At 38.0% G+C, this 12,561-nt stretch overlaps 1 protein-coding gene across 6 annotated transcripts in view; it reads right to left on the bottom strand.

Annotated features, from left to right (window-relative positions):
* Positions 1 to 12,561, bottom strand: part of RBPJ (recombination signal binding protein for immunoglobulin kappa J region) — a 114,779-nt gene that overhangs the window by 17,708 nt on the left and 84,510 nt on the right. For all 6 annotated transcript variants that reach the window (XM_033213927.1, XM_033213929.1, XM_033213930.1 and 3 more), the window contains 2 exons: positions 10,992 to 11,087; positions 1,077 to 1,242 (listed from right to left, as the gene is read on the bottom strand). In XM_033213927.1, the coding sequence (XP_033069818.1) occupies positions 1,077 to 1,242; positions 10,992 to 11,087 (262 nt within the window). The remainder of the gene's footprint in view (positions 1 to 1,076; positions 1,243 to 10,991; positions 11,088 to 12,561) is intronic.

Here is a 12,561-nt window from a genome sequence, read left to right as displayed (position 1 = left end):
CCACAACACAGCAAACACTAAAATATTCAACAAAGATGCATCAAATGAAACAGCTGTTTATGCACTATTTTAGAAGACGTTTAGTCATTGCGATCAGAACTAACCATTTTCCAAAGTATAGTAGCAAGCAAAAATAAAATCATAGCTAAATCCCAAGTGAATAAAAAACTATCTTTCAATACTAAAAGTATAGATTGGCTGGACACGGTGGCACACACCCATAATCCCAGCACTTTGGGAGGCTGAGGTGGGTGGATTGCTTGAGCTCAGGAGTTCAAGACCAGCCTAGCTAACATGGCGAAACTCTGTCTCTACAAAAAAATACAAAAAAGTTAGCTGGACATGGTGACGCACACCTACGGTCCTACTACTTGAGAGGTGGAGGCTGCAGTCAGCCAAGATTGCACCACTGCATTTCAACCTGGGTGACAGAGTAAAAATCCCGTCCAGGGAAAGAAAAAAAAAAAGATCTAGATTGACTGCTTTCTAAATTCATACAATTAGTAAAACTAGTTGATAAATTGTTTTCTCTAGAAAATTAATTAAAGAACCCCTGCTATGCACTAAAATTTGAGTATAACCAACTGTGGCTGTTCTTATCTATAGTATCTCTGATGTCAAGTAAACATTTATGATCTTTATAACCCAGATAAATGCTTTCCACAATGTATATATCATTGTGTCTAGTATAAAAACTAAGATTAAAACAGCAGAGTAAAACATTACTGAACAATGTATTTTTGTTGAGATTTGAGTATCAAACCTCTGTCAAACAGAAGATGAGCAATCAGCCTCCTAAATTTATTACTGGCTTCCAATAGAAATCTGATTTGCTAAAACTGCTTGCAAGCTGGGGAAGCTTACTGCATGCCATCTTCCAATGTCAGTAGCATAAGCTTCATGAATGACTAGACCAAAGCGATCTGAGAGGCATATTTTTTGGTCCTAGTTTATATATTCCAGAAATTGTTACTAACAGTTATTAAAGAAAAAAATCTCCACCACAAAAATGAATATGAAAATTATATTCTGGTACCATGGTGCCCCTTTCTGGTGAACTAGCAGTCTTGATTTACCTTTCCTTCCAAGTTTAGCTGCTGCATTTCTTGCTCACTATTTCCTATCCCAATAAATGCACACGGTTGAGACTCTTGTTCAGAACAACCATCGCGTTCCATTTGTTCTTTTTTTTTCTTCCATCCACTGCCCATAAGATACACACAAGGAGGAGGGCAAAAAAACCTGAAGAATAATGGGGAGAAAAAAAACAAAAAGCTCAAATCAATTAGATTCAAGAAAGCATTTCCTTTTCTTGAACATTATGAATACAAAATCATATTGAAATGCACCTATTTCCCAAAGAAAAATTTTGGTGAAGCCTTTTGTAATGCAAATAATCATGCCCACAAGACAGAAATCGGGACTTCCACAACAACTAAATCTGTTCAGGTAAAATATTGGAGCTATGCGTACAGTTAGATTAAATACTTTTTAGAGTACAGAACTTCTCTTTGTATTTTCACATGGCTCAGAGTTCTAAACTACTGGAGTTCAGCAAATTCAGTGCACTCTAACATATTACAAAACATGATAAACCACCACAAAATCTGTAATTACTAATTAAGGTCTATTCAAAATGACACAATCATTAATGAGTGACATTATTGTTATGGATACTGCATTTAACTTAATGTGGTAAATTAACTTAATGGGATAAATTAACCTAGAAAATTGTATTATCGAGTATTGTCCATAGTAGAATTAACCAAAATATTAATAAAAGCAAAAGAGTCAAAAACAAATGGATCTCCTGATTATGAGCAGTGTTGTGTTTTGCATATCTTTGAATTTTATATATACTTGGAACACCTGGTGCACTGTAGATATCTGAGAAATATTTCATGCTCAAAGAACAATACACTATATTCTTTCAACTCACAGAATACCATAAGTTTGTTTTGCTAGTTGTCAGAAACCACCCTCACAAGTTCTTCTGCGAATGACTTTCTTATAATCTTTTCTTTAGCAATTAAAAATATTATCTATTGCAAAGCCTAGCTCAAGGCTCATATTTTACATAGTTCAGACCATCAATCCAGTCCTTATATAGGGTATAAATTCAGCTTTGCTCAATTATAATGCTGACTTGTACATACTTTAAAACATCTATGCCATATCTCTCTAGAGGGCCTGAAAACTCAAATTAACTATAGTAGCCACATAAGTCATATAAATGGGTGAACGGTGTATACAATAAACAGGAATATCCAGGCTGGGCGCAGTGGCTCATGCCTGTAATCTTAACACTTTGGGAGGCAGAGGCAGGTGGACTGCTTGAGCCCAGGAGTTTGAGACCAGCCTGGGCAACATGGCTAAACCTCATGTCTATAAAAAATACAAAAATTAGTGGGCATGGTGGCAGGCACCTATAGTCCCAGCTACTCCGGTGGCTAAGGTGGGAGGACTACCTGAGCCTGGGAGCTTAAGGCTGCGGTGAGCTGTCATAGTGCACCTGCACTCCAGCCTGGGTGAGAGTGAGACTGTCTTAAAAAAAAAAATTAGGAATATCCTTTAGTTTCCCAAAGAAGTAGTTTCCTTCCCTTCTTTCTTGAAACACACAGCCTCCATTGTCATTCTCTTTTTGTACTGTTATTAGTACAGAAAATTTTTTACTTTTCTTAATCCTAGTATAAGAAAACCCAGATCTTAAATGCAATGATAATCAGCCACTGGTGTGTATATATCCACTCAAACTCACGTGGCTGTACTATGGGCATGCAGGTCTAGTGTTGGTCCCGTCCTCCAATTGTTCAATAGATGCCTGAAATCAAATTTTATATGAAGTAGTTTTTTTTTAAATTTGGCAACTAATTTACACCTATTAACACTCTGTAGGCCAACAACGTGCAGACTAAAAGAAAAAAACTTTATGTGCATATATGTACACACATGCAGACACCAGCAGGCTGGATTTGGTGCTTAGGTCTTCTTGAAGGTGATAACATCTACTTCTTATTTGCTTCCCCCTCAGCCTCTACAATACTATCTACTGAATTGACTCAAAATATATTAATAGAACCTACTTTTTGCTCAACCCTAACCAGACTACTTTAGAGGCAATTTACATACGACTTACAAGAAGTAAGCTGGGTTTATTTAATATTCATTAATTCTCCAAATTATTTATTATATCCTGAGTGTGTAACAGATACTGGGGATATAGCAGTAAAAATAACCAAAAAAATGAAACAAAATTCCTGTTCTCATGGAACTTACACTCTAATAGGAGAGAGATAATAAAAACAGATAAATGAGTGAAATAACATGCACATGTACTCCGTTAGCTGGTGTACTCCGTTAGCTGGGGAGAAAAAAATAAAGCAGGCAAGGGGTACTTGAAATGGGGACAGCCCAAGGTGGCCAGGAAAAGTTTCCTTAAGAAGGTGACTTTGAGTCATGACCTAAAGCCATGTGGACACCTGGGGCAAGAGCATTTCCACAGAGGAAAGAGCCAGTGTAAAGGCTCTGAGGTAGGAAGGACTGTGACCAAGAGTGGGGAAACAACCAACAGACCAGAGTGGCTAGAGCGGAGAGCAGAAGGGGGATTAACAGGCAGCAAAGGCAGAGGTAGTGGACAAGTAGACCAAGGAGGCCCTAAGGATTTAACTGAGTGAGGAGGGAAGTCTCTGTAGTCCTCTCACATTTATCTAATCCAATAGAAAAGAGCAGTTTTCATGCCTGTATACTTACACTGAGGCCAAGGATATAAAGGTCACAGCCAAGGTAGTGGGCCCAGTTCCAGGTCACTCTAAGTTTGGAGGGAACCCTGGATTAACTGGGCTAGTTTTGGAGTGGGTTCAGTTCAAGTCTACAAAGGGGAGCTTTCTGGCTTCTAATGCTGGGAGTTACTCAATGCTTACTGTGGCACAGAATCAAATACCTAGGCTGGCACACTCTCAGGAGGTTGAGAAGGCATCAGTTTTGGAAACACAACTCCTGTTAGTTTTTTATTGAACACTGATGTTAGGACTCCTTAGTAAATTGGTGTATCAGCTATAAAACTCAAAGAGCTATGTTTTAGTACAGGTTGTGTATTCCTTATCTAAAATGCTTGGGACCAATAGTGTTTTGAATTTTTTTTTTCCAGATCTTGGATTGTTTGCATTTATTCTTAGCAGTTGAACATCCCAAATCTAAAATGCTCCAGGCTGGGCGCAGTGACTCATGCCTGTAATTCCAGCACTTTGGGAGGCCAAGGCGGGCGGATCACTTGAGGCCAGGAGTTCAAGACCAGACTGGCCAACATGGCAAAACACTGTCTCTACTAAAAATACAAAAATCAGCCAGGCATGGTAGTGCATGCCTGTAGTCCTAGTTACTCAGGAGGCGGAGGCACGAGAATTGCTTGAACCCAGTAGGTAGGGGTTGCAGCGAGCCAAGATAGTGCCACTCTATTACAGCCTACATGACAGCGGAAGACTCTTACAGGGTCATGTTGGCACTCAGGGTTTTCAGATTTTGGAGCACTTCGAATTTTTGGATTGGGAATGCACAACCTGTATGCCAAATACAGTAGTCAAATCTCAATGAGTTATCATAAATGGTACTTCTTAATTTCACATCTGAAAAATATAAAGAGAGCTAAAATGATAAAAGAATGAGTAGTGCTAGTTTTCTCAAAAGTAGTGTGACAAAATGCATGAAACGGTAAAAATCAGGTTGATAAAAAATTCTCTATTCAAAACAGTGACCAAGGGTCTATCTTGAAAGTGCTTTCCAATCATGTAATAAATATAAGAAAAATGAAGACTTTTCAATAGTCTCTGAGTCTTAAAAAAAAAACAAGCTCAAGTCTAAATTATTTAAAAAAGTCATAATGGAAGAAAGTAGCAAATCCAATACAATCTAAACATTGAAATTATTTCTATATTGCTGATAAAATCATAACTTAAACATCCCAATATCATCATCCCCTAAAATACGGCAAACAAATCAAGTTGTTGCCCAGACTTCAGTAACAATACAGTGATTGAATAAAAGTCAGCATATATACAAAAAAAGGGCAAGAATACAGGCAAAAGAAACCAAAGAGAATGGGGTAAAAATAAAAGGCCACCAAATTAACAGAAGAAAACTCAAATACATCTTTATTTTATTTATTTACTTACTTATTTATTTAATTTTAAAGACAGAGTCAGACTTTCACTATGTTGCCCAGGTTGGTCTTGAACTCCTGGTCTCAAGGGATTCTCCTGTCTTGGTTTCTCAAAGTGTTGGGATTACAGGCACAAGCCACTGCACCTGGCCTAAAATATATCTTACGTGGTATATTTTAGGCCAGGTGTGTGAAACTGACGATTTTTAAAAAATTTGGGCAGTTGGTCAATATGTATCAAACACTCAGTGAAAAGTCTGACCAGTAAGTGGTTAGCCTACAGAGTTTAACTGCTGCTACAAAAAGATATCCTATAAAACACGTTGCCTCTATTTTCTCATCTTTCCCAGCAGCTCTATCAACTATGACAAACAATACTTTCTCTGCCACTTGGTGGCGATATGCACACATTTAAAATTTTATTCCTGTCATAAGTTGTCTTTATTTTCAGAGACTGTTTCAACACCTATTTCCTCAAATCTTGAGATGATGTCTGAAAACTGCCTTACAGATTCAAAGAAGGCTTTTTATCCATCCCAATATATAAATTTGGTTAAGCAGAATCCAAACTCATGACATTTGCATTATCTTGCTACCTTTGCAGAATCATTACTAACCTTTGATGATTATTCAGTTCACAAGGACCATATTTAGGAACTTTTTGCATACCACAATTGGCCAATTAACACAAATCTCAATATGACTTCAGAATCAGTCTAAATGGCTTTACTGTTAATTGTTTCAACAGCATCATACTGCTGCTTAACTACTGCCTTCAAGAAAGCTGAATGTTAATATGTCAAATGACATATTAACATTTCCTCTAGATAAAATAATCTTTTAAAAAGTTTATTTTTTAACCTCAGACCTTACTTAATGAGAAACTCATCACTAATATAAATGGGGTACTAGATGTGCCATGCAAATAAATATTAGTTATTAGGCACCATATTTAACATTAAGAACAATTTAAAATTTGGGGATAAAATTTCCTAACCAAGTATTTTTAAGCATCACTCACTGGAGTTATTTTGTATGCCAAAAAGACACAGCCAAGAGGACTGTGATCATGCCCTCAGGTTACCTCACGCCTTGTGCCTTTGCAACTCTTCAAAAAGGCCTGAACCTGGATCAGCAAGAAAGAAGGCAGATCTTCCTCTTCCCACTATGCACTCCACCACCAAGTAAGAGCCCAGAACTCTTTTCTGAATCCAGGGGAGTTTGCTAGACATCCAGAGGGCTAGACTAGCATTAGCAGTCCCTTGATACTAACACCTGTTTTTTAAAAAATCAAGTAAATTTAATGGGTTTCCCCTTTATTATAAAGTAATGCATGTCTACTTTGAAATTTTTAACAATACAAATCAGTAAAAATATAGGAAAGTAGTACTCTGGCCTTTTCATCATTTTTATTCATTTTTTAGAGGACTTCAAAGTTTAGATTGTTCAAGCTTTCTTTTGACTGGGGTTTTAGACCAACTAGGCCATGCCCAAACAATACAGAGAAATTGAAAACAGGACGGGCGTGGTGGCTCACGCCTGTAATCCCAGTACTTTGGGAGGCAGAGGCGGGCAGATCACAAGGTCAAGAGTTCGAGACCAGCCTGGTCAACATGGTAAAAGCCCATCTCTACTAAAAATACAAAAAGTAGCCGGGTGAGGTGGCTCAAGCCTGTAATCCCAGAGTTTGGGAGGCCGAGACGGGCGGATCACGAGGTCAGGAAATCGAGACCATCCTGGCTAACACAGTGAAACCCCGTCTCTACTAAAAAATACCAAAAAACTAGCCAGGCGAGGTGGCGGGCGCCTGTAGTCCCAGCTACTCGGGAGGCTGAGGCAGGAGAATGGCATAAACCCGGGAGGCGGAGCTTGTAGTGAGCTGAGATCCAGCCACTGCACTCCAGCCCGGGCAACAGAGCAAGACTCCGTCTCAAAAAAAAAAAAAAAATTCAAAAAGTAGCTGCGCATGGTGGTGGGTGCCTGTAATCCCAGCTACTCGGGAGGCTGAGGCAGGAGGATCGTTTGAACCTGGGAGGCAGAGGTTGCAGTGAGCCAAGATTATGCCATTGTACTCCAGTCTGGGCAACAAGGTGAGATTCCATCTCAAAAAAAGAAAAAGAAAAAAAGAAGAAAAAAAATAAAAGCTACTACAATAAAAGATAAGGCTAAATTTTCCATTTTAACTCCATAAACCACTACAGCTCTATACGCATGTTTGTTTGTTTGTTTGTTTTGAGACAGAGTCTCACTCTGCCGCCCAGGCTGGAGTGCAGTGGCACGATCTCGGATCAGTGCAACCTCCGCCTCCTAGTTTCAAGCGATTCTCCTGCCTCAGCCTCCACAATAGCTAGGATTACAGGTGCCTGCCACCACACCTGGCTAATGTTTGTATTTTTAGTAGAGATGGGGTTTCACCATGTTGGCCAGGCTGGTCTCGAACTCCTAACCTCAGGTGATCCTCTCACCTTAGCCTCCCAAAGTGCTGGGATTACAGGCGTGAGCCACCGCACCCAGCGTATTTTTTAACAGTAACTAACAAACAGGAACCTTATCTGGATTTTAACATAATTTTCTAAATAGCTCTTCCCCTTTTGTTATCTCCATTGGGCCTCAGTTATACATCCCAGTATTAAATGACATAGTGACTTTTAAAACTCCTAGTAAAGGTCCTTTTGCATAAAACCTGGCACATAATAGCCAAATAGCCAATCAGAAATAAAGAATAAGTGAATTCAATTGTACTAAAATGCATCTTCAAAAATCCAGAGAAAAGAAAAGCAGCTTGCCCAAGTCTGACGCTATATGATAAACATGCATCTATTCACAATTCAGTTAGAGCTAGTCCAGTCTCACCCAGGTAATGGTAAAAGAGTTAGTCCTAGGCAAAGTTAAGTTTACAAAGTTTAAGTACTCAAAGGATCTTTTCCTCCTTAATCCCTGCTCTAGATAACACAACACTCAAATGCAAATGGAATGGTATGGCAATTAGGGTAGTAAAAAGGGTAAATATTTAAAATTAGGCCCTCAAGAGTTCCAACCCTAGCTCCACAGATTCCTAACTAATGTCAACCTGGACACATTTAAAATCTCTGACTTTTAGATTCTTTGCCCACAGAATTTGGATCATAACATGACTATTTCACAAAATTATTATGAGGATTACAACTTTAAAATATTTATAAAGCACTTTCAGAACAATGTCTGGCTCATGATCGGAGCCGATATGAAACTGTTTCTACCTCAGATTCACTATGAGGTGCACAGCTGGCCTTTTAGATTCTTCTTCCATAATGACGGGTGTTGACTTCTTCTGTTTTGCTTAAAAAGCAGAAAACTTGCTATAAACACACACTAAATTTCATTAATGAAAAAGAAATACTGAATTTCTAGTATCAACTTCATGGGGAAAAAAACGACCACTAATTTGAGTTGGTACGCTATGTCCCAAACTACAGATACCAACTTCTTCCCATATTGAACCCTAAATCAGTGTTTAAGTTGTGTTAGTAAAGTAAGATAAAATAATCATAAATTTAGTAAGCCTGAATAACAATACCTGGCAGTATGAATCTTAAAAATTGTTTTCACTTGTTCATCTTTGAGGATTAAAACTACCAATTAAATAGCTTTACCTTCTTGGCCAAGCACGGTGTCTCATGCCTCTAATCCTTTGGGAGGCAGAGGAGGGCGGATCACTTGAGCCCAGGAGTTTGGGATCACCCTGGACAGCATAGTGAAACCCTGTCTCTATAAAAAATACAAAAATTAGCTGGCCATGGTGGTGAGTGCCTGTAGTCCCAGCTACTCAGGTGGCTGAGGTGGGAGGATCACCTGAGCCCAGTAAGCAAAAATCATACCACTGCACTCCAGTCAGGGCAACTGAGTGAGACCCTGTCTCAAAAAAAAAAAAAAAAAAAAAGCTTTACCCTTCTTTTCAGCTCAGATCTAGACAGCTTCCAGGAACTTCCTAAAAAGGACTTCCTAATTCTCTTTTAACATGTAAATTAATTTAATCACATACATATTACATTTCCCTTCTCTTAAGCATAAGCTGAGGTTTCCTTTATGTCACAATCTCTAAGAATTCTACTCATTCCTTTCACAACAACCCCAAAACCTTAGTTTTCATTCCTTCTCTCTTCGGCTGGGGTACCTTTCTAGCCAATTAAAAACCTTTGATCTTTCTCCATTAGCAGGCTTTTTCCATGAAATGCTTAACCAAAAAATGCTGTTTGAAAGACAGACTCAAGAAACTATTCACAAGAAAATTCCAGGAACCAAGTGAAGAAACAATGAAAGTCCCCAATTAAACATAAAAAATGCTGAAATTTATAGGATACCATGAGAAATATTTTAAAATCACCTTGTTGTAATTTAATTTTGGTTAATCTACTTTATAGGTAATTTCTGTTGAGTCCACATTCAACCAGTATGAGAGTATGAACCCAGTTTTGCTGTTTCTTCTTAATAGCAACCCAAACAAGAATAGGATCAAGAGAGAGAGCCAGCAGTTTTCTTTGTAATCACTCTATAGCTCAATTAACCTAAGCTCAAGACAGTTTTAGGATCAAGAGCTTGTTTAGCCTTTTCCTTTTCAAAATGGTACTTTTGGGGTCACATTTGTGTAAAAAACTACATTTTCCACCAAAGAGAAAGCTTCGCTGTGAATTACCTAATGTATCACATAAGTATTTGGGAAATATTATGTAGCCCAAAAGAAAAATTATGGATTATTTGATTTTGTAAGATCAGGGATTTATTAACAAGATGACCTTTATTAAATTCTCCTTCCAGCTTGAGTATGTGTAGAAAGTAGAAAAGTTCCTCTTCAAAGCTCGTCTTGGTTTAAAAATAAAATAATAGACACTAGAAATAATAGCTTCTTACTCTAAAGCCTCCTATCAACTATTAGTTCTTACACTTTACCCCAATTAGTCGCTTTGGTTTACTTAGGCATGTCTGGGCAGGCCCAGACAAGTCTTAGCTCATAGCTTTTTTTTTTTGAGACGGAGTCTCGCTCTGTCGCCGGGGCTGGAGTGCAGTGGCCGGATCTCAGCTCACCGCAAGCTCCACCTCCCAGGTTTACGCCATTCTCCTGCCTCAGCCTCCGGAGTAGCTGGGACTACAGGCGCCCGCCACCTCGCCTGGCTAGTTTTTTGTATTTTTTTAGTAGAGACGGGGTTTCACCGTATTAGCCAGGATGGTCTCGATCTCCTGACCTCGTGATCCGCCTGTCTCGGCCTCCCAAAGTGCTGGGATTACAGGCTTGAGCCACCGCGCCCGGCCTTAGCTCATAGCTTTATGCCTCTTCCTTATTTGGAAATGTTACTGCTTTCTTAAACCTTTTGTAAGCAACTTCCTCTCTTCTTTGTTCTCCCCTGTACTTACCTATTTAGGAAAGTTTTATGTTATTAGTAAATCGGGTATCAATTTAAGACTGTGAGGTCCAGCTCCAGCCAACGGATGCAGGACACAGAGGTAAGGATGACCCAAATGCATAAGGAACAAATATGTCTGCTTTTCCTTTGTTAAGTGTGCTCTCTCCATTATTCCATCTGCAAGGAGCACCCTTTCTGCAGAAAGTAAAGATTGCCTTGCTGAGAGATCCTCTGTCTCCATGCTGACTTTTCTTCATGGCACCAGTTATCTATTCCTAACAGTATACTACAATTCACTTTGTTTCTCCCCTTCAGGAGACAAATCTCCTATTTTTTATTTTGTACTAGCAAATGAACCCAGTAATAGAAACCATCCTCTGACACATATATTAATACATAATTGGCAAATTCATGTGGTAACTACAATTAACTATCCACCAGAAAAACAATAATCTTACCTTTTTTCATTTCCATATGACTTCTGTGCAACTTTTGCATGAAGAATAAGTACTGTTTGATCCCCTCGCTCTTTTAAATAATTTCGCATAGCTTCCCTAAAATCAAATATAAATATTACTCTTACAGAGGTGAAATTCATGATGAAATCTTCCTTCATTACTATGCTCTGTAATGAGAGGAATGCTTATAAATATTTTTTAAATAAGCAAACCTTAAAAACAAAAACAATAAAGCAAAGTAAATCCATAAATTAAACTGGAAGATTATACAATGATACTAAACACTGCTCATTTTCAATTCTATTCCTTGTTCTTTAAAAATAAGAAACTGTCTAGCATTCTTTGGAATTTATGATGTAACTCAAACCACAATTACACCTTCCAGAATAACTAGAATCAACATATACACTGCTAATGTGGCTTTAAAATATTATAAAGTTAATAAAATGCAGTAATTTTGTAGTTTAATAATGTAGTTCCCCTCCTCAGTTTCCCTACCCCAGCTATCAGAAGCAACATTTTTCACTGAATACAAAAGCTGTAACAAATCCTTAAGTCATCCAAATTTATTATTACATGATCCTAAGATGACAATGCTATAAGGACCAAGAAAGGCCTATCATTCACATACGAATACATAATTATCTCAAGGATATTAAATAAATAAAATTTAATAAAGGCTAATTGAAATCAGTGAAAATCTGAATTTTGAAAAAAATACAATGTTAATTCTTTCAAGTAAAAACAACTCTACATATTTATTGAGCAAATGGTCGATACAAAGTTCAATATCTTAAATGTATTTATATACTCAATTGTTTTGCTAAGCAATATTATATAGTAAAAAGAAAGCAAGTGCTACACAGATGAAACTATAACAATTCTGAATAAGCAGAATCCCAATTCTTGAGATGTCTTACACAGCCCAAACTTAAATGTTATTCTACTCATACTATAAAGACAAATATCAGGTATAAGAGGGTAGCTATAGGGTAGTAATAAGTTATTAAATATTAGGACTTCTAGGTTTACAGCACTTACATACTAAGTAGCCTGGGGCAAATCATTTAACCTCAACCAGCCTCTGATTCCCTAACTGGAAACGGAAGATAATAACAACTCCCTACCACAGGGTGGCTGAGGGGATTAAATGAGATAACCTAGATAACAGCATTTATTTTTACCAACTGAAAAAACCTGTTAGCTCCAAGGCAGGGCAATAATACCAGGATATAAATAGACTGAGAACTAATCCCTACCACTGCAAAGGAACTCAAAGTCCAAATTGTAATGAAATGCAATAATCCAAGTAGCAATATGTACAAAAAGCACCGATAAGGGAATGCCTATGTAAAGACAAGGGTGGATGGTAAAGGACTACAAGCTGGGAAAAGTTTTTAGAAGCCCTAATCCTGAGACAGAAGTAGACACAGGAAGTGGGAGGAGGAAAGCATAAGGTGTTCCAGGGCCTGAAAATAGTGTGAACAAAGGCATCGATAACTGCACATTCAGGCTAAGGAGTAAGGCAGCCACAACAGTAAAACAAGAGCAGCTAATGTTTCTTGAGTGT

Source organism: Trachypithecus francoisi, unplaced genomic scaffold, assembly GCF_009764315.1.
Source record: "Trachypithecus francoisi isolate TF-2019V2 unplaced genomic scaffold, Tfra_2.0 Lachesis_group1, whole genome shotgun sequence".
Classification (NCBI taxonomy): Eukaryota; Metazoa; Chordata; class Mammalia; order Primates; family Cercopithecidae; genus Trachypithecus; species Trachypithecus francoisi.
This window is presented reverse-complemented; position numbering and strand designations above follow the sequence as displayed.